Source organism: Rhinatrema bivittatum, chromosome 4 (genome assembly GCF_901001135.1).
Source record: "Rhinatrema bivittatum chromosome 4, aRhiBiv1.1, whole genome shotgun sequence".
NCBI lineage: Eukaryota > Metazoa > Chordata > Amphibia > Gymnophiona > Rhinatrematidae > Rhinatrema > Rhinatrema bivittatum.
In genome coordinates this window covers 345439096-345465724 of record NC_042618.1, presented here as the reverse complement: position 1 = coordinate 345465724, position 26629 = coordinate 345439096, and the positions used below count along the sequence as shown (strand labels likewise).

Sequence of the window (26629 nt, the reverse complement as noted above, 5' to 3'; positions counted from 1 at the left end):
TACCTACACAAATACACACTCAAGTATCTGTGCAAATATGCACTCAAGTCTAGGTCGCAGATGTATGTGTTCAAATCTAGGCCATGGCAATACGCGCACAGGTACCTGCACATGCGACCGACACTCAACAAGAATACACGCGCACACCTACACATGTGGGAAAGGAACCACTGCCGTGGTCTACCATGCAACTAAGCAAAGCCTGCCTGCACCTTCAGTGCGTTTAGGCCTGGATCCATTCAAAATCTGGTCTGGAAGGTTTTTGGCACCTGGTGTAGCGGGGTTGATGTGTCCCTGCGGCGTGCTTCCATTGTACATATTCTGGTGTTCTTGTAGGAGGGTCGCAGAGGCCATCGAGGGAGAGCCACAGGACTGGCTCCCCACAAGCGGAGCATGAGGCACTCCGTGGCATGCCACAAGGTAAGGGACAGCAATCCGGTGCCAAAAATGCCCCTCCGGAGCCCCTGGAACCTGCATGGCAAGAATTTAAACCTCTGAAGGTTTTTTTTTTTGTGTGTGGGTTTTTTTTTTTTTTAAATGCTGTCAACCAGGGGAAAACCATCCCTGGGACCACTAGCACTACAGGGTACACCCAAGGAATGCGGACATCTCAGGGTGAAGGGAGGAGAGGGACCGGCCCACCGGTGAATCTCCCCACTTACCAGTCGGTGGGGCTCTGGGAATGCAGCTATCGGGGCGTCCCACCCCAGCCGAGCCTCTACCAAGGTGACTTGGGAGGATCCATTTACCAAACTCCAGCAAAGAACAAAAGTAACTACCTTTTTTATTTTTAATTAGCTTGATGTTGCCAAAGAACCTTAAAAAAGAACAAGCTTTCTGGTAAACTTTAAATCAAACCCTCCTTGGTTTTTTTTGGGGGGGGGGGGGGTTTACAGGATCAAGAACGCAGGTTCTGTCACCCTCATCTGCTAGAATCAGAGAAAATACTGAAGGATCGTTGGTAAGAGGGAGTGCCTTTCAGTTTTTTTCTCTGACTCCATCTGCTGGAAGGAAGACACAACCCAGTGGTCTGGACTGATCCTGGTACGTACAGGGAACTGACATTATGGGGCGGATTTTCAGAGCCCTGCTCGCGTAAATCCGCCCAAAACCGGGCGGATTTACGCGAGCAGGGCCCTGCGCGCCGGGAAGCCTATTTTACATAGGCCTCCCGGCGTGCGCAGAGCCCCGGGACTCGCGTAAGTCCCGGGGTTCTCGGAGGGGGGCGTGTCGGGGGCGGGCCCGGTCGTCGCGGTGTTTCGGGGGCGTGTCGGCAGCGTTTTGGGGGCGGGTACGGGGGCATGGCCGCACCCTCCGTAACCGCCCCCAGGTCGCGGCCCGGCGCGCAGGAGGCCCGCTGGCGCGCGGGGATTTACGCCTCCCGGAGGGAGGCGTAAATCCCCCGACAAAGGTAAGGGGGGGGTTTAGACAGGGCCGGGCGGGTGGGTTAGGTAGGGGAAGGGAGGGGAAGGTGAGGGGAGGGCAAAGGAAAGTTCCCTCCGAGGCCGCTCCGATTTCGGAGCGGCCTTGGAGGGAACGAGGTAGGCTGCGCGGCTCGGCGCGCACCGGCTATACAAAATTCATAGCCTTGCGCGCGCCGATCCAGGATTTTAGTGGATACGCGCGGCTCCGCGCGTATCTACTAAAATCCAGCGTACTTTTGTTTGCGCCTGGAGCGCAAACAAAAGTAGGCTATTCGCGCGCCTTTTAAAATCCGCCCCTATGGCTATAAAGTCTCGCCTAAACATCATAAGAACATAAGAAATTGCCATGCTGGGTCAAACCAAGGGACCATCAAACCCAGCATCCTGTTTCCAACAGAAGCCAAACCAGGCCACAAGAACCTGGTAAGCACCCAAATACTAAGAAGATCCCATGCTACTGATAATAGTAATAGCAGAGGCCATTAATCTAAGTCAACTTGATAAATAGCAGTTAATGGACTTCTCCTCCAAGAACTTATCCAAACCTTTTTTGAACCCAGCTACACTAACTGCACTAACCATATCCTCTGGCAACAAATTCCAGAGCTTAATTATGCGTTGAGTGAAAAAGATTTTCTCCAATTAGTCTTATATGTGCTACTTGCAAACTTCATGGAGTGCCCCCTAGTCCTTCTATTATCCGAAAGTTAAATAACCAATTCACATCTACTTGATCAACACCTCTCATTATTTTAAGACCTCTACCATATCCCCCTTCAGCCGTCTCTTCTCCAAGCTGAACAGCCCTAACCTCTTCAGCCTTTCCTCATAGGAGAGCTGTTCCATCCCCTTTATCATTTTGGTCGCCCTTCTCTGTACCTTCTCCATCGCAACTATATCTTTTTTGAGATACGGCGACTAGAATTGTACACAGTATTCAAGGTGCGTTCTCACCATGGAGCAATACAGAGGCATTATGACATTTTCTGTTTTGTTAACCATTCCCTTCTTAATAATTCCTAACATTCTGTTTGCTTTTTTGACGGCTGCACTGAGCCAACGATTTCAAAGTATTATCCACTATGATGCCTAGATCTTTTTCCTGGGTGGTAGCTCACCAGTATTCTCTGGAAAAGCCAAACTGTGGACAAATCTGATTAAACCTGAACATTATTGGCAACAGGCAACCATTTGTGTTTCTCAACCAACAAGAACACTGAACTCGCCAAAAGAAGGAACCTATCTAGCAAACTAAGAGCTAGAGAAGCCACTTACCAGTTATCAACGAAAAGCAGGAATCATACTCTGCATCACTCGCTCTAAGAAGGCTAACCACAAAATCCAAATCTGGCAGCAGAGGGCGGTTCTAGGATTGACCTACCCTTCACTAAAGGAAAGGAAATTATCAGGTAAGTACTTCTACTTCCTAAATGTTTGGGTAGGTCAATCCCAATGAGGGGTATGTACAAAACCTAAACCCGAAAAGGGCGGGAGGCTGCCAGCAGCCCAGTCAAAACTGGCTGTGCAAAAGCGGCATCCTCCCTAGCCCTAATGTCCAAGCGAAATGCTTGGAGAAGGTGTGCAAAAATTACCATGTCGCCGTTTGGCAAATTTCAGCAGGCAACAACAAATGAAGCTCCGCCCATGATGCCGCCTGAGCCCTCGTGGAATGTGGTCTAATCTGCTTCAGTAAGACAACCTCAGCAGCCACACAGGCTGCTGTAATGACATCCTTAACCCAGAGGGCAATCGTTGCCCGCGTCACTGGTGCTCCCTGCTTACCTCCACCATGAAGCACAAACAGGTGATCAGACTTCCAAACAGTCTTAGTCTCCTCCAAATAGCACAGTAAATAACACTTGACATCCAAGGAACGCAAAAGCTGGTACTCAGCTTCATTTCTGTTCCTGTCCAAGGCAGGCAGAGAAATGGACTGATTCAAATGAAAGTCAGAAACAACTTTGGGCAAAAAGGAAGGCACAGTCTGAAGCTGAACCGCACCCAAAGTCACACAGAGAAAAAACTCACAGCAGGAAGAGCCTGCAGCTCAGAAACCCGACGAGCCGAACAGATTGCTACCAGAAAAACTGTCTTCAAAGAAAGGAGCAGCAAGGAAAGAGGATGCAGTGGCTGAAAAGTCGGACCTGCCAAGAACCCGAGGACCAAGTTAAGATCCTACAAAGGCACTGGAAGCCACAACACGTGTAGAAAGAGCCCCTGACATAACAGATCCTTCCAATATGGTAGCCGGAGGGGACTGCTCAGCAGACGTTTCTGGAGATCAGAGTACCAAGACCTTCAAGCCCAATCTGTAGCCAATAATAGGACAGTATTGGTTTCACTTGCAATCTTCTGTACCAGCCTGACTATCAAAGGCCAAGGCGGGAACGCATACCACAGGGCGCCATGTGGCCAATCCTGAAAGAGAGCTTCTATGCCCATCACTTTTGGGTCTTGCCTGCGACTGAAAAAGCATCAAACTTTCAAATCGTTGAAGTCTGCCAACAGGTTGGGATTCGGTAGACCCCAGTGGTCCACCAGGAGCTGAAAGACCTCATCTGCCAGCTCTCTTTCTCCTGGGTCCAAGCTTCTCCTGCTGAGTAAATCTGCTCTGATATTGTCCTTTCCAGCAATGTGGGAGGCAGATATGCTTAGGAGATGCTGCTCTGCCCATACCATGAACACATCTATCCCCTCCGACACCTGTTGACTCTTGGTTTCATCTTGATGATTGATGTAAACCACGGTTATCGCATTGTCAGACATTATCCGGACTGCCCAAGCCTCTAGCCGCTCGGTGCATCACAGGCACACCAACCAAACTGCTTATGCCTCCAGTCTGTTGATGTTCCACTGCTTCTGCACTGCATTCCAGCGTCCTTGCACCACCAACTCCTGACAGTGAGCCCCCCAGTCCCAAGGCTCGATTTGTCATACCAACCAATGAGGCGCTATCAGGTAAATTCCCTTCCTGAGATAGTCCGCATGTAACTACCAGTCCAAAAGGATTTCAATTCTAACGGAAGGAGCAACTTCACCGCATAGTTCTGCAACTGCGGACTCCAACATGAGAGCAAGGCGTGTTGAAAAGGGCGCATATGTGCACTCGCCCAAGGAAAAACTTCTAATGTGGCAGCCATCAACCCCAGGACCTTATATAAGACCACACAGTCGGACGAACAGAGTTCCACAGGGATCGGACTCAATGAGTGGATCCGAGTCTCCGGCAGAAACACTCTGACCTGACTTATACCGAATCGAACCCTGAGATACTCCAGGGTCTGAGGTGGCTGTAAATTGCTCTTGGCCAGATTTACCACCCACCCTAGTTCCTGTAGCAAGGAAACCACCCTGCGTGAGACACAAAGACTCTCTTCCAATGTCCTGGCTTGAATCAACCAGTCGCCCAGATAGGAGTGAACTAGAATGCCCTCCTTGTGAATGGCCACTGCTGTCACTACCATGATCTTGGAAAAGGTTCTTGGTGCTGTGGCTAGTCTGAAAGGCAAGGCCTGAAACGGGTAATGACGATCCTGGTTGGAAAATTGGAGGAACCGCTGATGTTCCTGCTAGATGGGAATATGCAGATATACTTCAGTCAGATCCAGAGACATGAAGTACTCCCGTGCTTGAACCGCCATATGACAGAGCGCACCATTTCCATCCTGAAATGCGTGACTTGTAGATGTCGGTTGATACCCTTGAGATCCAGCATGGGCCGAAACGAACCTTCTTTCTTGGGCACGACAAAGTAAATGGACTATTGGCCCGTATTTCACTGGAATTCGGGAACAGGGATCACTGCTTTCAGAATCAACAGCCGTTGTCATGTCACTTCCACTTCTATCCTCTTCTGAGGGGAGTTGCATTGAAAGACCATGAAGGCATCCGGAGGAATGCGAAAAAATTCTAGAGCATAGCCATTCCGAACCACTTCGAGAACCCATTGATCCAAAGTAATTTGGACCTAACTGTGATAAAACCAGGATAGTCGACCATATATTTCCTGCACCACCAGATGAGCCCACAAACCTTCATTGGGCTCCGCCTCCAGAGCCCGTATCCTTAGAAGACCTCAGGGGTGAAAGGACTGAGATCTGCGGAAGGGACAGGATCTCTGGGAAGAAACTCTCCTATAAGGCTGTAAACGCCAGTAGATTCGAAAGCGGCCATCTGCCCGGTAAGTCTGGGAAACTGGCTTCTTATCCTCCAGCAAACACAGGACTAGGGTCATTCCATTTTTTTCAATTCACTACCAAACAAAAGCGATCCTGTGAAAGGCAGCGTAATCAGATTGGACTTTGAAATAGTATCTGTGGACCAGTTGTGCAGTTACAGCTGTCAGCTTGCCTCAATAACTGAAGCAGCTCCTCTGGCAGCTGTGCATACCAAGTCACAGCCCGCCTCAGCTAAGAAGGTGGCCCCCAGTTCTATCATAAGCCCTAGATCGGACCCAATGCCACCAGACTCTAGACAAAGCTACAAGGTAGCTTGAGTTACCAAGGTGCAACAAAAAGTAATTTGCACATTTATTGTCACTGCTTCAAAAGCTTGCTTCAGGATAGCCTCAAATCTTCTATCCTGAGCATCCTTTAGAACCGCACCTCCACCAAGATGGTGGTACATTTCATTGCAGAACATACCAAGGCATCTATTTTAGGAAAACGCAACTGTTCTCTGGTTTGCGGATCCAAGGGGTAAAGGCACGCTAAGACGCACCCTCCTTTAAAGGACACTTCTGGCACATTCCATTCCAGATCAATCAACACCTGGATCGCATTCAAGAGGGAAAAAAAACAAAACAAGAAGCCTTGTGCAGGGTGACCAAAATAGGGTCCTTCTTCTGTGTTCCCAAGGAGTTTGGTCCAGCCACTTCTAGGGTCTTCAGGGTCTGATATATCAGACCAGGCAACTCATCTCTCTGAAAGAAACATAGAAGAGTTCTATATGGCTCCAAACCTGGGGGAATATCCCCTTCCTTACAAGGAGAGCCCCCACTGTCATCAGAATCATCCTGATCCACCTGCATTCATGCTCCGTTAGACCACACTGTGCTATGGCGCTTGACTGTAGAGACAGGCAGGGGAGCACTCGAAATGCCTGGACTTAACTTAGTAGGAATTGCAGCTTCAGCAGACTAGCCCTGTAAAAATGTCTGCAATCCCTGGAAAAATTCCACCCAGGAAAAAGAGGCCGGGTCCATTCCAAGCCCCATTGGCCTGAACCTAACATCCTGAGTGCCAGTGTCTCCTGAGAACTCGACCTGCAGACCAATCTGAGGAGGAGTCATCCCTGCAGTGTCTCCCTCAGCTCCACTCCCCTCAGACCGAGGAGATGGACCATCATCGGCAAAATCAGAAGGTTAAAGAAAGCTCCGGCTGAATGGATCTAATGTGGCAAGCCTCACTGATAGATAGGTGCCTAGGTTTCTTTGCCGCAGGCGCCATGCTATAAGCGCACAATCCAATGAAGGTTCGCAACTAGTTCCCACACAAACAAGCGCACCTAATATGAAAGCACAAAAAACGTGCATACAAGCCTGCTCGCTTAGGATGCGCGTCCTACTGGATGCCCAAACTGAATGCCCAAGACCAACGCCTAAACTGGGCACACAAGATATGCGTGCAGAAGGAAGAACACCCAATTGCACACACAAATGAAAATGGGTGCACACCCAGATGCACACCAACGATCTGCAGCAAAAAATATACAAAAGTATCCTGCGGCCTACCGCACGCCAAAAATGGGAGAAGCCTAGAAGCGGGGCCTAGCCAAACGGCTGATCAACCTGCCATGCCTGCACATTATCCTCACCTCACAGAACTCCTTAGAGATGTGAGTGGGATAGTTGAACGCCAAGGAAACAGACTCTTCTCCTGCTGTCTTCCTGTTGCTGACTTTTTTTTTTTTTTTTTTTAAGTCAAAATACTTTTACTTGAGCTCAGCCCTCCCTGGCTGAGAGCAGGAACAGGTCCTGGCTGCGGGGTGAAGAGTGCTAAAGCCTTCACCGCTGAGCATCTCTCGGCCTGCAACCGCTAATTGGAATTTAAGTCCGCACCAGCCAAGGCAATTGGATTGAGGCACTCTACTGAAGGAGGGACCAACTTCTTTCTTCTTGTCTTCTTTTTTCTCCCTTTATTTTTTTTACCCACAAGCTATCCCCAAAGAGAAATGCATGTCCACCATTTGCTGGAGACGGAGAATACTGGCGGGCTGATGTTGGGGCGGGACTATATACATGTAGAAACAGAAAAATGACGGCAGAAAAAGATCAATTGGCCCATCCAGTCTGTCCAGCAAGCTCCCACATTTATTTTCCCAAACTTATCTGTTTCACCAACCACCACGTTCAGGGCCCTTGTTGGTAACTGTTTGATTCAAATTTCCTGCCATCCCCTGCCATTGATGCAGAGAATAATGTTGGAGTTGCATCAAAGGTGAGTAAAAGGCTTAATGGTTAAGTAACCACCGCATCAAGCAAGTTACCCCGATGCTTGTTTATCCAGTCTGCACAGATCAATGCCTTTTTGGATGTTGTCGTAATGTAAATTCTCTTTTCCACATTTATCCCTGCCGTTTAAGCAAAGAGCAACGCTGTATATGCATTCAAAGTGATGTATCAGGCTTAATTGGTTTAGGGTAGTAACTGCCGTAATAAGCAAGCTACCCCCATGCATATTTGTTTACCCAGATTGTGAAGTTCAGTCCTTGTTGGTTGTTGTCTGAATGCAAATCCTCTTTTCCACATTTCCCCTTGCCGTTGAAGCAGAGAGCAATGTTGGAGTTGCATTAACCGTGCAAAGGATTATTGAGTAAGGTCAGTAATCTCCAGGTAGTAGCCTCCGTTCCAGTAAGCCACCGCCATGGCTGTTCTCTTATTCCCATCCTCTAGCCTTTATGGATCCACAGTGTTTATCCCATGCCCCTTTGAAATCCTTCACAGTTTTAGTCTTCACCACTTCCTCCGGAAGGGCGTTCCAGGCATCCACCACCTTCTCCATGAAGATATATAGCCTTGATGTCAGCTTTTGCTCTGTCTCCATCTGCTGGCAGAGGTGCATAACCCACTCGTTGGAAATGACCTACCCAAACGCTTAGGAAAGTCTCATTCTACTGGTGCAGCCATGCTCAAAGTAGACCCCCGAACGCCATAGCGCTTTTGCCACATGGGCATGCTGTTCCTCCCTGCACCCGCAGCACCACCAGCACCTCAATGGCAAGCAGAGGAACAGTCCCTCAGCGCCATGGAGCCAACACCTGGTCCACGTGGTCTCCTCCACAGGCAGAGAAACTATTGAAAGAACCTCATCGCTGAGCTTCTAAGGTAGCTCCCCCCTCCCCCCCTCCGAGAACCCCACTGCTGCAGATTCCTCTAACTAGTTCCTTGTTCTTTTTTTTTTTTTTTAACTCTCTGAAAATAAATAAAGACACATCAAAGTCAATACTTTCCTTTGTTGCAGAGGTTCTGGGTCCAGGAACTCAGGCCACATGGCAGATCAGAAAAGAGCCAGATTAATGGCTATATCCCTCTCCTTTCACCAAACTTTAGCGACCCAGCCCATGGGAGAACATATAAAAGGAATACCTCCCTGCTCCACTGGGCTTGCAGTGTAGAACTGCCATAGGAGATGTCTCATAGGAGATGAGGGATCTGGACCACCAGATGTCCACCCCACGGACCTCCGGACCAAGCCATCAGAAGGGTCACCAACCCCCTGCTCGTCTGCCTCAAACCAGGGGGAATGGCCCCACAAGACTTCACAATCCCCTGAGAGGATCCAGAAATGTTCTTGTCTTTTAATCTTTTTTTCTTTCTCTCCAGACTGCAAGTTTTACACCATCTACCATCTGCTGGAGACAGAGAAATACTGAGGGACTGCAGGTGGCACACTGGGTTATGTACAGTGTCAGTGAAACTTTCTCTGCGTTCATCTGCTGGCAGGGAGGCAAAACCCAGGAGTCTTGACTGATCCAGAGCAGGGAATGCTCGTGTTTGTTTTGACAATATAATTATTTAAAAATAAGACAAGGTGTTGATGCTGCTCTAAGTAGGATTCTTCTAGTGTAAACACAGTGTCAAAGGAAAGGCAACGGCATACAGATACATGCTACAACTCACCAGTCCACAGGGTTGTGTGCATGCTGAAGTAAATAGGGTGACTTCTCGTGAATCAGGCGGTTTGTCTTACGGTGCAGACTGGACTTGCTGCCCTGGCCCTTGCTGGCCATGGTGACAGACTCTCCCTTATGAAGAGTCCTGGTAGCAAAAAAAAAAACAAAAAACAAAAGCAAAGATTCAACCTCCACTGAAAAAAGGGCAGATTCCCTTTAGCCTGGAAGAGAGGTTGCACTGAAAGTTGAGGTTTACATGAGAGCATGTGGTAATAAAGACATCTACATATATCTTGCATGCTTTTAGAACCTGAGAACTACACATATATCTGGAGTGCCTTATTCAAGTTATAAAGAGACAGGTGAATCAGCACTTTTCCCAGACATAAACTAGAAAAAACCCTTTAGTATATTTGGCCAAAAAATGTTTAAACAATTTGGAAAATATTTGAAATAAAACTATGCTAAACATTTTTGATTAAAAATAATAATAATGTGGCCAATTAATGAAAACCATTAACACTAAATAGAAAAAAACAACTCCTAGTGCTTAGTGAAAATGCTGCTGAGAATGCATTACAAGTAAATATAGCTACAGCTCTGAGGAGATCCGAGTTCAGATCTCACATCCAGAGAGGACAGCTAGGTATGGGTATGCTGCATCCCAGGCCCAGGAAATGATGAATTGCACCTGCCTCTACCCTGGCAGGCCGTTACCAGCAAACTACTGTGAGCTGAGGATGTATCTCGGAAGAAGCACTCCACCAGACCAGGAACCAATAAGGTCTGCCCAGGCTGTCTGGGGAGAGGCGGAGCAGCAGAACCGCTGAGGGTTTCAGCAGAGAAAAAACTAGTAAATAAATATTATGAATACATTTATTAATTTGGGTAAAGCTGTTCCCACAGATGTTTTTGAACCTAAAAGTCAGATTTACAAGTTTCCTTTAGAGGGGACAGGCAGCTGCAATCTTTCCTGTGTTCCAGTACTTACAATTTCTAGTCCTGTCATAATCTTAAATGATGAATTCTATGGTCCTGTTTGTCACACAAGGTCATATCACGTGGAAGCTACGAACCCACTTTTCCAGTGAAGTACATTATTTGTTTGCGTTCCAGCTTAAAGGTGGATCGGCGCAGTACAAACTACCCCCAAACTAGAAGTTTAAATTAGAAGGGACCCAGAATCTTCCTGCCACACCTCTGCTGTCCCAAATCTGCCAATAAAAAAAGTGAAAATGTAAAAAGGAAGCAATGTTGTTTTTTTAGTTTTGCAGGCAGTTGGTCTTCCAAGATGGCTGCTGAATGTTCTGTTATGGAACGTCAGTCACTTTGATTGACAGCCACTTTCACCAATAGGATTTTCATTCCTGCATGCATGGGACAGTGATAAATCACAATAGATCAGAAATGTGTGATTGTAAGTATTTAAAATATTTACATACATGGTCAGAAATGGCTCTCAGTCATTCAGCAAGTCATTCAGTTCACATATCTATCTATCTATATATTATAAATACACACACAGTGTATATATATCAAAAATCAAATTATCCCACCAGTGCTGATCTCGGTGATGTGCTAGAGAGGACTCCTGGAGACTCTCAGGTGGACAAAGAGTTTCTTACTGAGCACAACAGAGCTGTTGAGAGCCCTTAATAAAAAGGATGAGAGCCCTTGATAAAAAAAAATTTGTACTAAATAACTGGTTGATCCAGTACAAGCACCATATCCCATTTTCTCTACCACTGAGTTCCAACCCCTGTGAACACAGACATTCACTTCTCTTTCTGGGCAGTCGTGTGATAATTCACTGGATAAGGTATTAAGGGCCTAATTTACTAAACATTTTTCCCATAGATATGGAATGGAAAAAAAAGCCTTAGTAAATAAGGCCCTAAGTTCTGTAAAATCCCTATGCTTTCCTTTCCCTATCTCCTCCTCAATTAGTTATGTACGCCCATGCTGAAAAGAGAATGGGAACAAGGGAGTCATTCTCCCTCTTCCAAGGTGGTTCTGCATATTCATCACTAATTAGGTAACTATTAAAATTGGGGTTATTCTTCCCCCCAGGAAGATTAAAAATTTAATTTCTGAAAAGGTCACATGACAACAATAGTAATTCATTAAGACATTTGGCCACTTTTTTTTTTTTTTTTGCATACCCTTTTTATCCTGTGAATTCTGCTGCTTATATACTATGTTCTAGTATTCGTTTGTTGGTAGCTGTCCTAAATATGTCCATTTTATTCTTAAACAACCCCAGTAAAGATATTTCAGCTGCATTTGAAGGCAGATTCTTCCATAGTTTAATAACTATTACTATAAAAAATGTTCCTTCGATTTTAATGAAGTTTTGCTGAAATTTGGAAATATTTATTTATTTATTTATTTATTTATTTAAAGGATTTATATACCGGAAGTTCCTGTATAATATACATATCACCCCGGTTTACAAGGAACTGTAACTATCGCTTCATTTAGCGGTTTACATTGAACAGATTAATCTAAGTAACAATATGCCTTGGTGGTGCTGGTGGGGGGGGGGGGGGGGGGGAGGGAGGCATTCTTCATAGATCCCTCATATGTTTCCATCCAGTATAAAATTTCCAATATGCAGCACTTCAGCCACTTCATTCAGGAGCAAAGTTAATAGTGTGGAGGAGCAATAAAAATGCTGTTGTGATACCCAAACTGTTTCTATACGATGTTCAGTGCTATGTCCAAATCACACTTATAGGGCACTCAACCTATATGGCAAGGCTTTATGACCATGTGCAACTATGCCCTAAGAGAGTATAAATGCTTGTACATTCAGCACCTCTTTCATTTATAAATCCTACAGCTTTATATACCCCACAGTCCTTACACAAACACAGCTCAGCCAGATTCATCTCCAGGGGACAGATAGTGGTATCCCTAGGAACAGGGATAAGGGCCAGGCACCTCACCACAAAGGACAATCACACACCTCCAGGAGGCAGAGTGACGCAGCCCTAGGAAACAAAGGTCAGGGCCAGATCCTCCCTCCTAGAGAGAAAGGACAGATGAACATATCCAGGGAACAGACACAGGGTATACCTAGGAAACAGGGCCAGCCATCCTAGAGAGAAAGGACAGATGAACATATCCAGGGAACAGACACAGGGTATACCTAGGAAACAGGGCCAGCCATCCTATTCCAAAGAAAAAATGCAAGGCAAACACTCAAGGTTACAAGCAAATACGTGTCCCTAAGAATCACAGATCAGGGTCAGACACCCCATCCTAAAGGGAACGAGCAGACTGACTGATTAACTCCGGGGATATACAGCAGGAAGTGGCCTGGGCTCCTGACACTAAATGACTGCGCATATTCAGCACGAGACCTGTCACTCTGCATCTCGCACTGTATATTAATTATTGTTAATCTCCTCGAGTCTGGGCTCAGGCCTTTCCCCTGGGAGGAGCCGCGGGCTCCCGGTACTGGCCTGGCCCAGCTATCCGCGCCGGGCCTGGGCTCTCGGAAGGCGCAGCCCGGGCTATTCGGGCTCCGGCTCTCGGGCTGTCGGTACCTGCGGCTGCAGCCGGCTCGAGTCAGCCCGGCCCAACAGAGCAGCGCGGGGGCTCCCCGGAAGCAGCGGATTGGACCGGCCAGCATGGCCAGTGGTCTCGGATCAGACGGCGGCACGAATTACTCCCAGGGGTATAGGAAGGGAGTCAGAGCGAGGCCCGACAGAGGGCGCCAGGGACTCGCCCACCCACAACGGCTCGGGCACCCACTCCGGCACCGATACGGTACTGGCCCACAGAGACCTCGGTACTGGGATTAATGGATGCGGGAGGAGCCAGTATCTAGTCGATCGGTACTGCAATTAATAAGGGGGGGACATTATGGTACTGGTATCGGATCAGTCTCTTATCTGGCCATTTTGAGAACCTATATCACGGCCCTATAGGAGGAGGGGGCACATGACTTCACCCCGCATCCCTGTAGTGCACTGTGTATATTTGGTATGCGCTACAGCAAATAATAATTCGGGGGGGGCGGGGAGGAGACAGGCTAGGCTGCAAGGTGCCAGTCTTTGGGGATTTCTTCCAAGAACAGGAGTGAAATAAGTCAAGGCAGAGAGAGGGCACACAAAATTCTAAACATGTCCTGGGGTCCCTACAGCCATTCGGGTTTTCAGGATATCCACAATGAAGATGCATGAGCTAAATTTGCATATACTGAGCCTCCATCGTATGCAAGTTTATCTCAGGCATCTTCGTTGTAGATATCCTGAAAACTGGACTGGCTGTGGGGGCTGTGGGGTCTGCAGGACAGGTTTGGGAAGCCTTAGTCTAAGTCCTAGATTTACAAAATCCTGACTTTGGGTAAAATGGAGGAAAAGTACCTTAATAAAGAAGCACTGACAGGGTCGGAGCAGACAGGTAAAGTGGGAGAACATTGGCTATACTTAAAAGAGCAAGAGGAAGAGCAACACATTTGTATTTAAAAAGAAAATATAAGTAAGAGGAAAAAGAAAATAATAATGGTTTTCAAAAGAAGTGGCTGAAAAAGTAAGGGCAAAGAGATTAGCAATCAAACAGGCCGATACAGTAAAGTGCGCTCAGCTGAGCACACTGTCCTATCTGTGGTTGGACACGTGTATTGGATGCTCGTCCATTACCCCTTATACAATAAAGGGTTTAGCGTGTCCAAACCCCCCATGAAACTAATAGCGCTCATCACATGCAAATGCTATTAGTTATTCGCCCAGGATACAGAAAAAAAAATGTGCGCCCGATCCGCACATTTTACACTCAGAAATTAGCATCTGCTCAAGGGCAGGCGTTAATTTCTGAGCAGCCCGAAAAAGTGTACAGAAAAGCAGAAAATACTGCTTTTCTGTACTTCCTCTGACTTAATATCATGGCGATATTAAGTCGGAGGAACCATAAGGTTAAAAAAAAATTGTTTTTTTTAAATGTGCCAGTGGGTTGTTAGGAAAACAGACGCTCAATTTTATGAGCGTCCATTTTCCTAACCCGCTGACAGCCACCTCTCCTGGGCATCTGCTGCTAAGGAGGCGCTAGGGGCACACTATTGTCCCTAGCGCCTCCTTTTTAGTGCGACCCCTCATTTAAATGTGGTATGGTGCGCCCAGAAGAAGTGGCTGGGCACACATTAGGAAACGGGCGCTCAATAATCCAGGAAGAAAGAACTTTTCTTAATCCTCAGGAAGCATAAATCCCATTGATCTTCTTCCAGTACCCCTCTGAGATCTTTCATGCTATGATATGCTTAGACTTCTTTGACAAATCCCAGTTAACAAAGAATAGATTTTTGAAATAAGCCTTTTTGAAGAGTGAGGTTTATCAAATAAGCCCTGATAAGGATTTCTATCATGCTCCCCTCTCAGCCGTATCTTTTCCAAACTGAAGAGACCTAGCCTGCGTAACCTCTTATCATAGGAGAGATGTTCCATCCCCTTTATCATTCATGTCACCCTCCTCTGCACCTTTTCTAGTTCCGCTATGTCTTTCTTGAGATGGCGGGACCAGAAATGCACACAGTACTGAAGGTGCAATCATACCATGGCTTAATATAGAAGTAATATGATATTTTCCATCTTATTCTCCATTCCTTTTTGGATCATTCAGCACATTTTCCATAAATAAACAATCTGAATTAGCCATGATGTCTGGAAACGTCCTCCGGTCCTCCAGGTGGCGGAGCGCCTCAAACCACACAGAGCTTTGCCTTGTGTGCATGTGGGTGTTATATACCATGTGACTCCCAGCCTGCCTCAGTCTTGTTCTTCTGCGCTGCGTGGTGCACGTGGAGTCTCCTCTCTCTTAATTACTACAAGGGATTTACTCTTGGAATGAAGATCAAGCTGAGGAACTGAGTAAGAAACAGAACAAGGTAATGAAGATCTTCAAGGCTACTGCCTTGATTTGAAGGCAAGAATTCAGATTTGCACCCTCCGGTTAGTCAGCCAGGGCAGTCCTCCTCTGGGCCCCAGCCGGGACACCTCGAGAGCAGAGACTGAAAGGGCCTCCTTGGGAGAGTCCTTCAGCGACCAGGGGGGCCCACTCAAGAGCCGCCACATTGCCAGGAGACATACCATCTTATGACTCTGAGTGCTCATTGACGCACAAAGCATGGAAGCGTCGAAGCATCGATGCACAAAGCATTGGTGCATGCCGCTGACGCACGATACTGACACTTGCAGCAAGCATGGGCATGTGTAGGAGCATGGGCATCCACTCACTACGTTTCATGAGGAGCACATTGAAGCATGGCTCCACGCACAACAGACCCTCAGATCAGGTCATGCATGCTTTCGCTTCCCTGGCAGACAGGGGCTTATCGCCTCCAGTGGTGAGGAGAATCTGCCCTGGAGTGAGAATGGGCTTCTGGATGCGGAGCCAGTTTCAGTTCAACGGGATCTATCCTCGGTGCCCAGACCTAAGCAGTAGGGGTCACACCTTCAGGAGCCCCTGGATAAATGACACAGGTGGACTCCCAACGTGGAGGAGGCGCACCCCAAAGGTCTAGATTCGATTATTTGCCTGTGGCACTGCCTCCCAGAGGCCCTCCAAGGGAGCCCTCCCAGGCGATATCCCAGATTTCCCACTTGTGAAAGGAGCGTCATCTGGGGAAGAAGGCAGTCCTTAAATTTATTTCCACATTTCCGGGCTCTTCGGGTTACCCCCTGAACAGCCTCACCTGTCTCCCCGCTGGACAATCTCTTCAACTTAAAGTTCGTGGAGAAGGTGGGAAATACTCTCAGCGTGGAGGCCAGGAAGGTGCCAGACCCATGCGGAGGTCCTTGGCATACTAAGAGCATTGAGCGGCAGAGCCAACTGACTTGCCTTACACGTGGTGTGGGATGCAATGATGAGTACCCCGTCTCAGGGCCCGCGACTTCTCAGAAGATAAGCTCCGGATGTGCCAATCTTTACTCTACGGTACAGCCTAGCTCTCCCGCACTCCAGTTTAGGAAAAAAGGAAAATCACGCTACATTACAACACCCTCTGGAGTGTCATAATAAGTATCTGAGTGACTTCGGAAAGCATACATTCCAAGCAGGAATGCCAAATGCGAATACAGCGCTTGTATGAGTGCCTTCAGTCCTCACAGCCAGGTCATTACTGCCACCTAGACAGCAACCCCCCCCAGAACGGCAGCATGCTATGGGGAAAGGCCTGCGCTGTCTGAGGCACTAGACACGTCGGCAACTTTCGGAGATAAATTCCAGAAGACGGCAGCCCAGTTGCAGGAGCAGAATGTGGAGGTACGCAATTATATCAACAATCTATGGCCCGCTGCCTCAGCAACTACAGGGTCGCAGCCGACAGTGCAATGCATGCCCCAGCGGGGGCACTCAGATACCGCTAACCCCAAAACCCAGCAGGGAGTTTGGGGGCACCTGGGCCACCTCCACCGTTACCAGTGTGGGGGAGGCCCTCTCATTCTCATCAGTCTTGGGAAGCGACCACCATCGACCGTGGGGGACTCCAAATCATCAGGGAGGGCTATGTCCTAAAATTTAGAGCCGAATCTCCCTTCTTGCATACGGCCGCACAGAGACGATGCTGACAGCAGCCTCGACCTCAAGACCTCCAGAATACTCCAACAGTGCTGCATCTGTAGAGTCCCTGCTTTCCAATGGAGCTGGGGGGTTCTATTCTCCACCCTTCCTCATTCCCGAGAGCCTAATCTGGGACCTTCAGGCACTAAACAGGCTCGTCGCCAGGGAGAAGTTTAAGATGACTTCCCTCCAGCCCATTCTGCCTAGTTACAACTCAATGACTGGGGGTATGCACTAGTTCTCAGGGATCAGTACTCTTGCATTTCTATCTGCCATACCTGTGGGCAGTACCTCTGTTTCCAGATCAGTGGATATCACTTCCAACACAAGGTACCCCCATTGGGATTTTCATCAGCCCTGAGGGCCTTTACCAAGTAGCCCAGTGGTGATAGTGACCCACTTCAGGAAACGGAAGATACAAATGTTTCCTCACCTCAAACAACTGGCTGCTGGTGGCCCTGGACCCATTCACTCTGCACCACAGCCTGCGGGTCGCTGTCGAGTGCTGGGAACTGTTGAACTTACTCATCAACCACGGGGAGTCCAACCTGCGGTTGACGCAGACCCCTCAATTCATTGGGGCTGCAATCAACATGATACTGAAAAAACGTCTTTACCGGCCCGCCTACACATGCGCTGCCTACAGTGAGGCCTGTATTCGCGGTGGACGTGACATCTGTATCCCTTGTCACACCAGGTCAACAACATGAGAAGGGACCTTGCGCCCGGTGCATCAAGTCAGTATGACCGAGCACATCTCATATAAGGGATAAGTTGCCGGCATGGAGTAGATGCAAACCCAAGATCGACGATCGGATTGGGAGAGAACCCAATGGACCAATGCCTGGAGCTATGAGCAGCGGGGACGCCTAGTGTACGTTCAAAAGCTCCCTTTAAGGGAAGACAGTCATAGTCCACACAGTCAACTAGGTGGTAATGTGTAAATAAGCAAGGAAGGCAAGTCTAGTTCTTGGAGGCTCTGTCGAGAAACTGAACACATCTTGAAGGGGGCAAGGAGGAAACCTATCACACCCCATGCGACTTGTCTGCCTGGTGTAGGGTGCCCCAGGGCAGACAGGCTCAGCAGGACTTCACCCGCAGGGGTGGAATTTAGCCAGAATTGGGTGGACGACCTCTTCCAAATCTGGGGTCGCCCTTCAAAGATCTCTGCTGCCAAGGACAATAGGAATGTTATTGGATTCTACTCCAGCAACCCAGCAACCAATGCCAGACGCAGTATGCCTTCTTCACTCTGTAGACAGAGGGACTGCCATACGCCCTTTCCCCCTCATATCAAGAATCATCCAAATATGCATCATGGACAAAGCAGATCTCAGCTGCATAGCTCCGAAGTAGCCCGGCAACCGTGGTCTGCCATTGAGTCCACTTACCCACCGGGCAGTTAGTGCCCCCCCCCCCAAACATGCATGGGACCCATGGTCTCAGGAGGGGAGGTCCTTTCTCCACCTCATACGTCACCCCTGCATCCACCAGCAGGGAGAGCGAAGGGACAGTATTCATGCATCCTCACTTACTGCTGTAGATCCAAGAGGTGTTGGTGTTTCCCAGGAAGCATTCCACCAGTAAGAACTACCAGGGCAAATGGATCAGATACTCAAAGTGGTGCGAAGTACACAGGGTGGACCCCCCCCCCCTCCTGCTCCCAGGAACGCCGATTAGAATACTTTCACTTGTCATACTGGGCAGGATTGGCAACAGCATCTGTCACAGTTCATGTTAGCACCATCCCAGCCCACCACCACCCCATATTTTGACCCTCTAAGCCATCACCTGGTTTGCCTATTGATAATGAGTCTGGATCCTGCTGCCCTACATTCAGGCCTATATTTAAACTTAGGCAACTACCTAGTGCACCACATTTTGAAAGCAGAAAATACCCAGGACAAACAGAAGCCTGCTCTCTCTTGCTTTTGGGCTGCTTCAAGAGGACACTGCTGAGCCACTCTGCCCCTGCTCTCTGGTCCTGATTATAGTAACCACAGTTTTCAATGCAGCTCTGCCTACGTTGGTGCACAATATAGATTTTGCTTCCCTGTATGGATGTGAGGTGCACTCGCCTCTCACAGGGACAATGGCACTTTTATGTCTATTACTTCCTTATTTAGTAATGTCAGCCTTAAAAATATCCAACATTTTGCATTACAACTATGGAAAGTCCTGACATTTCACTCATTGGTGAATCAGCAGGACCAGACATTTGCTAACGATCTATTTGAGCTTCAGGGTCAAGACAGAAGGCCCTGTCTGGATTTGGCTATTTCACCACATTCTTGATAGACACAGTAGCCATTTAAAACCACAGTGCACTCCAGCCAGAAGCTCTCCAATAATGCAGACAGGAGCAAAAGAACAGGCAAGTGCTGCCCCTCCGTGGCTCTTCCCTAAATTTTCAACAGGGAATTATTTTCCATTCACAGTTTAAATGCAAGAGAAATAATAATACAAAAATTATATATATATTATATTATACATATGTGGCATGCCCTAAACCCCTGTGCTGTAAGGGTTCCGTGGCAGGGAGGCGTCCCAGCACAGAACCACCTGCATCAGCGGTTCCTCAACTGGGGGTCAAGACCCCAAACGGGGCTCACAGAATCAGTGGATACGAGAGAGAGGTCCACCCCCACCCCAATGAGCCTGCCCTCTGTCCTGCCGCAGCAATTAGTGCACACTAGGAACCCTCCCCCTCCACCTGCATGCCCTGTTCGCTAGCAGCGGAGGGCTCAGGCCTTTGAGGGCTCGGCCCGTGCTGATCCCGTGGTCCCCCCCACCCCAACTGAGTATCGTTGCCGCCACCGCTTCCCCACTGTGAGTGAATGGAGGTCTGATGGAGAGGGAGGGGCTGGCGATGGTTGCAGTTCTTGCTGCTTTATTTTGGGCAGCGTCTGTGAATTTTCAAATCTTACAAGGGCGTCCTAGTGTTAAAAGTTTGGAGAGCACCGACAACTGAAAGGAATCTATGGCAAGGAGGGCTCCCGGAAGATATTCCCACAGGGAGTTCAGGTCTGTTTATCACCAGGACAGCGGGACCATTCACTTCCTGCACCCTGCATGGATTTTTTTTTACTGATGGAAGGTGCCCTTTAGATAATGTACCGTAGGGGATTCGAGGATCTGCAGGAAGAAAAGTTCCCTAATGTAACCGACAACTTTATGTTGTTAAGATATTGAAAGGCAGTCACTTCACTTTGTTTGAACACACCCGGCTTTGCTGATATTACTATGTTGGCAGCAAGTCTCCAGGTATCTTAATAGTGTTTTTCGTCCTACTTTTTCCCAAGGGCTGGCAAAGTGACAGAAGCCATTCCTAGGGTAGAGGAAGGTGCAGGAAGAGCGAGGTTAAAGGAAAGAAGACCTGGAGAGAATGAGGTGTGAGCATCCCGCCGTAACTTTCTTTACAGCAAGAAATTCCAGCACTTCATAGCTATCCATGTATAGGTATATATATATATATATTAGAATAACATTTATTAAATTACAACCATAGACCTTTTTATTTTTCTCATCCGGGATTTTGCTTCTCTGTCAGAATCACAGTCTCTTGGTTGTTGTGCAGCTTCAGAGAAGCCCTAACCACTGTAGCATATTAGCCTCCCCCTCACCTCCCCCCTTTACCCTGAGCTGCCTCAGTGCCTGGGGAAACTAGGCACACATTTTTAAATCGTGACAGAAAGCTCAAGCAATCAGATGCCTTCCTCACCATGCTCGGGAGGCACGCCTCCATAGGAGTTATCATTGTGCGGAGCAATCTAGATCAAGTGCAAAGGAATCCATTCAGTAACTCTCAAGTAATCTGCTCAACGTCCATAAGGAAATCCACTAGACAAATGCAAAGGAATCAGCCAGTTGTAGGTCCGGGAACCTGAACATGAGACTGATTGCTCTGGTATCTGTGTAATATGCAAGGGAGTACTTAGAACCAGCATGTTAGAAGTAATTAAATACCTGCAACATTTTCAGCAACAAATTTAGAGCATTACAGAATGGACCTATTATCTAGGGTATCTTAGAATAATTTGTAAAAGTTCTACAGTGCATGTGGGACACTGTTATGCCAGAAGAGTGTCTCCAGGGCATTAAATATAATCCCTGAATATTTCTTTTACAGCATGGAGACCCTGGGGTACAGGGATGCAGGAATATTAGAGGAAGGGGTTGCTCCCAGCCTGTGATGATGAGGGAGGGACAGAATTGGACAGTGGAAGCAAAGGCTGGGGTAAGCTGCTGGGTAGCTGGGTAAAAGGAACCCCCTGGCCCTGTGGGAAGGCACTTATGGAGGATGGAAGACCCAATGGTGCTGGAATGCTGCTCAGAGGAAGAGGAAGTGAGGTGCTGTAAGGCATGGTGTTCACATTTGTCTCCATGGTGATACCAGGCACTGGTGAGATGGTCCGCATGTGGGTCAAATTTGTTCCCATGGCAATGCCAGGCACAGGTGAGATGGTTCGCATCTGGCTCAGATCTGTTCCCATGACAGCACCAAGCCCTTGTGGGAGGGTCTGCATGTGATTCACGTTTGTTCCCATGGCAGCAACTGGCCCAGGGGAGGCAGTCCGCAACTGGTTCAAAGTTGGCTTCATCTGCTCACCAAGTTGAAAGGGATTAGTAGGAGATGGGGCACTCAGACCTGTTATAAGGAAATACATCACAATTAGGGCTTACTAGACCAGAGAAGGTTGGGGAAGAGTTCATGTGACAAAAGTATACAACTACACATCACTCCCAGATCCATCCACTACAGACAATCAGTCAGTCTCTTCCAGACACTCCCAGTTTAAAAAGATCAGATACTAATCTCTTCTAAACGCCCATGATAGAGTATCACACAACTATTTCCCAGGGCAGAAAGTATAAAATACTAATCTCATCCATAATGTCCCAGCACAGACCATTTTCCCAGACCATCCCAGCAAATAGTACATTTTTTATCAGGTTAGGAGGTCCTGTTGAGGTCTTCAGAACTTACCTGACAAAAACGGATTTCGACTGTTGAGGCCTTGGCCTTGTTTACTGACCAGAGAATCTAGATTAACTAAGGAGGAAGCAGCTGGATCAAGGAAGGACTCTGGAGTCCGGCAGCGTGTGCTGTCTTTGGCATCCGAAAGGGAATCTCCAAATGCGGAAAGATCAAAAGCATCAATGTCCTTGGTGCTAGGAACAGGATCTCCAAAGAGGTCCAGATCTAGGATGATCCATACAAAGATAGTGGTCAGGCGGTTGCACGGTAAAAGATGTGGGAAGCACCGACGTACAAACACAGGAGAAGGGAGAGAAGATACAGCCAGACACAGGAGCACAAGGAGAATGGGCAAACAGATATAGGACAATGAAATGAATATGCAAGTAGATAAGTATACTGGAGAGACAGATGAAAACGCAGGACACTCCACAGAGAAACACAAACTATGGAAACAGTCATAGAAAAAGGGTGCTGTACAGGTAATATGGTGACATAAGAAAGAAAGGTGACCTACAGAGGGACAAACCCACATCAACAAACACAAACAAGCTGGTTTTCTAGCCTCATTCTGCATCCAAGAACACAGGACTCCCCACCCCCCACCTCTTGCCTCTCTCTGGCCTCCTCTTACCCACGGGACTCTCGGATTTGAAAGAGGATGGGCGCTCGGAGCTATCGTCTTCCCCATGCTCATGCAGCTTTGTGAAAATGTCAAAGGTGTCATTGCCTGCAGTTGAAAGGAGAGAGAAAAAAATAAGGAGGTGATAAAAAGGAATGAAGAAAGGAGAATAAGAGGGAGAGAAAGATGTTGAGGAAGCAGAAGACAAGACAAGATAAGGGAGAAAAATTAATATAAGGGAGGGTGGATAAAGAGAAGGAAATAGCTCAGTAACCTCTGGAAAAGTACAGCACATCTAATGCCTTTAAGTGCAAAAATCTGAGATAGGAAATGCATGTGGGAGCAAAGGACTTGTTGCGTCATCGGTCGCAGACGGCTGCGACCGCTCTGCCTTACCTCTTTTTCTCCTCTTTCACTCTCTCTGGGCAAGATGGCTGTCTCCGGTGCTGCGGGCCTCAGCGTTCTCAGACCAGCATGGGCGTCCCCATCCGCCATGCTCACTCCCTTGGCCTCCTAGGGCGCGAGCGCGCACATCTCTGACGCTCAAATACACGTCATGGGGGGAACCTCGGGGGCGGCCCCACCACATGACGTCAGTACCTCCGGGTATAACTAGCCTCCGCTTCCGCTACCAAAATGAGTTAGCAAAAACTTCGCTTCGCTACTCTGCCTGCTCTAAGCTGCCAGCTTAGACACTTCCTTTTACTAAGGGTCTCGCTCCAGCAGAAGCTCTAGACACCCGCTCCTCGGGGGTCACTCACGTCCAACTACCCTTCGGGGCCTCACTAACCTAGACAACCGCTCCTCGGGGGGTCTTGTCTCTATTTCATTTCCAGGATATTGGACCATTGGGTACTCGCTCCTCGAGGGCCTATCTACTTCATATCCTGCACCACGGACCTTCTGTCCCACCATTCTACCACCAGGAAGACGCAGTCTCTCTGTGAGTACCACTACGAACCGGCGCTCCAACTCCACCCACCGGCCGCGGCGTTACCCGCACTGCAGGCTCCTGCCTATCGTGAACATCTGGGTGAGACTACACTTCTGAGCCTGTTGAGTGTATTCGCACCTCGTGGATCAGTGCCTTACCTTCCTGCTTTACCATCTATTACAGCAGTACAATAAAGACCCTATCCATTCTGTGTCTGCTAACTGTGTCAGCCTATCGCAGTGGTTTCCCACGGGGCTCCTCCCTGTGGGCGGAGTCATCTCCATTACGGCCAAGGGTCCACAATGCCTCAAACACAACAGGACTGTTGTGTGAGGGGAAAGGAGGTTGTGGGAATGTGAGAGGCATGGTAAGTGAGTGTAGGAGGACTAGAGTGATAGTGGTGAGTGTGGGGCAATGAGTAGAGTGGAATGTGAGTACATGTAAGTGAATGTGGAGAAAGTGACTGTAGTGAGGCCTGTGGGGGTTATTAAACCTCATCGTTGGCAATGCTTGGGCCATGTGAAACACAGGATGCAGCAACTGTTCCATCAACTTGGAGAACAGAAATGGGGACTGTTAATCCACTCAGTTTGTGAGTGGCTAATCCCCTCAAGATAAAACAGTGGATAATCCACTTGAGAAAGAAAAGGATTCACTTTACTATAAGAGCTGCAAGGGCCCCTGGGTGAGGTCACAGGCTCTGCCTGCTTGTGCCATCGAAAGAACAATGCTGGATTCCCTGGTAAGGAGCTCACGAGCTATGCTGCATTTTCCCAAGAATAAGGCGGGCTTTCCCTGAGTAGAGGACCATGCTGGATTTGCCCATGTAACCGAAAGAAGGACGTGTGTGTGTAATTGTGAATACTGTCACTGTTGGGTTCATATGAAGTTGTTAGTAATAAAAGTGAGTAACGATAACTCCTGTATTCTGATGAATGTATTGTGGGCAAATCCCGGTAAAACATAACCTTAGGAACCTTGCCAGCCTTTCAGTAAGGTCGCCAGGGGCACCATCGGGATCACCCGTTATGCTAGTCTGGAGCACCGAAGAAAATGAAGAGCCAGCGAGGAGACGATTTTCGCCCAGGGTGCCATTTGCCCTAGACCTGGCCCTGATTAGGAGGGTGAATATGTTGTGACCAAGAATATGTTTCACCTGCTGTACAGTTACCAGTGTTTACAGCTCACTAGGGATGATGCCAATGTCTGTCATGCTCTACATAGTTTTCACATTTTTGGGGGATGGAGTAGCTGGGTGGAAGAGTAGGCTTAAGATATGTAATGGAAGAATTAGGTGTATGTGTTTTAATTTTATAAACTGTTATGAGTTGTATATGCTCTATTTGATATGTACTATGTATCATGAATTTAGGGTGTACTTTTTTTTCACTTGTATGTACAATGCCTTGGGTGGGTTAAATTAACCCTGAAAGGCAGTTAAAAATCAATTAAATTAAAAATTAAATACCAGTTGCACACTACAGTTCTGCCTGTTATTTGTGAATGAAAGAAAATAAGAAAAGAACTGCTCACCAGCCCCAGCAGGCTTCTCCGTGCTTTCCCCCCAAGGATCAGCTGCCTCTGTGGCAAGATGTGTAGGAGGGGGTACCTTTCCCCAAGGGTCTGCGGAGGGGAGAGTGGGAGGAAGATCCCAGGACTCGGTAGAAATTTTCTTGCCAGATGTTAAAGGCTGACTCAGTGGATCTCCCGAAACTTGTCTGGAAAGGTCGGAAGCTGGAGTCCAGGGATCTACAGTGGGGTCCCATGAGGATGCGGATGGGTCCACACTGGACCTTAGACCTAAAACATAAAAAATATTGAGTTTGAGAGAACAGGGCTGGTCCTGACAGATCAATCTGCAACGAAGAAATGGGACAAAGGGTCCTATGTACTAACAGCTATAAAAAAAGCTAAGTATTGTCTCACAGCCATCCAAGAATGAACTGAAATCGAGAAACTTCATCTAATTCCCAACAATACAAGAGATTCTCTGGATGCAAAACACAAACAGGCAGGTCCCCAATTTTAAAATCCCTTTTGGAATCCATGAGTTTCTCCTAAAAACACAGATCAAAAGCCTTGGAGTCTTGTTCCCATAAATCCAAGCAACATTAAAAAAGAGTTGCTTCCTTCAACTATATAAATTGCGGAGACTCCATCTTCTCATTGAGAAGATTAACCCTATCACAGTAGTCCATGCCATTGTAAATACATTGCTAAAGGAAAATTGGTTCTTACCTGCTAATTTTCGTTCCTGTAGTACCACGGATCAGTCCAGACAGCTGGGTTTTGCCTCCCATCTAGCACATGGAGACAGAGAAATTTTGACTGACTCTGTCACTTAACCCGAAGTGCCACCTGCAGTCTGCCAGTGTTGAACTGTACCCAAGCCAGATACAAAAAACCTTTAAAAACCAATTAACTATCTTACAAGAAAAACAAGCGTTGCCTGCCCCAAACCCTGTGTAGGATTAACAAGAACTTGAGCCATTCTTCATAGGAACACAAGTGGTCAAGCAGGCTCTGCAAAGAAAAACAGGCAACTGAGCGGACTCTCCAATATCCCTTTCCTGAACTGGGTGGGACTCTGGACTGATCCATGGTACTACAGGAACAAAAATTAGCAGATAAGAACCAATTTTCCTTTCCCTGTACGTTCCCAGCTCAGTCCAGACAGCTGGGATGTACCAAAGCTTCCCTACTGTGGGTGGGTGGGACTGCGAGAGTCCCACTCAGAGTACACTTTCTCCAAAACCACCAGTCTCTGGAACCTGGATATCCACATGGTAATGCCTGGCAAAAGTGTGCAAAGACTTCCAAGTAGCCACTCTACAGATTTCTTGCGGCAATACTTGCTGGTTTTTCAGCCCAAGAGGCCACTTGCAAACGGGTAGAATGCGCCCGAACACCGGATGGCACCGGACACCCCTGAGTAATGTATGCTGAGGTAATGGCCTCCTTCAACCACTGCACAATAGTAGCCCTAGAGGCTTTCTGCC

General features: G+C 47.8%; 2 protein-coding genes across 8 annotated transcripts in view; both read right to left on the bottom strand.

The window, feature by feature from the left end:
• SPATA20 (spermatogenesis associated 20) overlaps nucleotides 1-14200 on the bottom strand; it is a 297925-nt gene extending 283725 nt beyond the window's left edge. Inside the window, exons 1-3 of one of the 4 annotated variants that reach the window (XM_029600640.1) lie at nucleotides 13088-14196; nucleotides 10528-10903; nucleotides 9544-9681 (exon numbers count right to left, since the gene is read on the bottom strand). In XM_029600640.1, coding sequence (XP_029456500.1) covers nucleotides 9544-9653 — 110 coding nt within the window. In that variant the 5' untranslated portion in view covers nucleotides 9654-9681; nucleotides 10528-10903; nucleotides 13088-14196. Of the gene's footprint in view, nucleotides 1-9543; nucleotides 9682-10527; nucleotides 10904-13087 lie in introns of all 4 variants that reach the window. The other 3 variants (XM_029600642.1, XM_029600639.1, XM_029600641.1) reach the window with 3 other exon arrangements.
• Nucleotides 14201-14569: 369 nt separating this feature from the next.
• The window catches only part of EPN3 (epsin 3), a 35188-nt gene continuing 23128 nt past the window's right edge, over nucleotides 14570-26629 (bottom strand). For 3 of the 4 annotated variants that reach the window (XM_029600637.1, XM_029600634.1, XM_029600635.1), the window contains exons 7-10: nucleotides 25164-25430; nucleotides 22709-22804; nucleotides 22084-22299; nucleotides 14571-21744 (exon numbers count right to left, since the gene is read on the bottom strand). In XM_029600637.1, coding sequence (XP_029456497.1) covers nucleotides 21260-21744; nucleotides 22084-22299; nucleotides 22709-22804; nucleotides 25164-25430 — 1064 coding nt within the window. In that variant the 3' untranslated portion in view covers nucleotides 14571-21259. Of the gene's footprint in view, nucleotides 21745-22083; nucleotides 22300-22708; nucleotides 22805-25163; nucleotides 25431-26629 lie in introns of all 4 variants that reach the window. The other variant, XM_029600638.1, reaches the window with a different exon arrangement.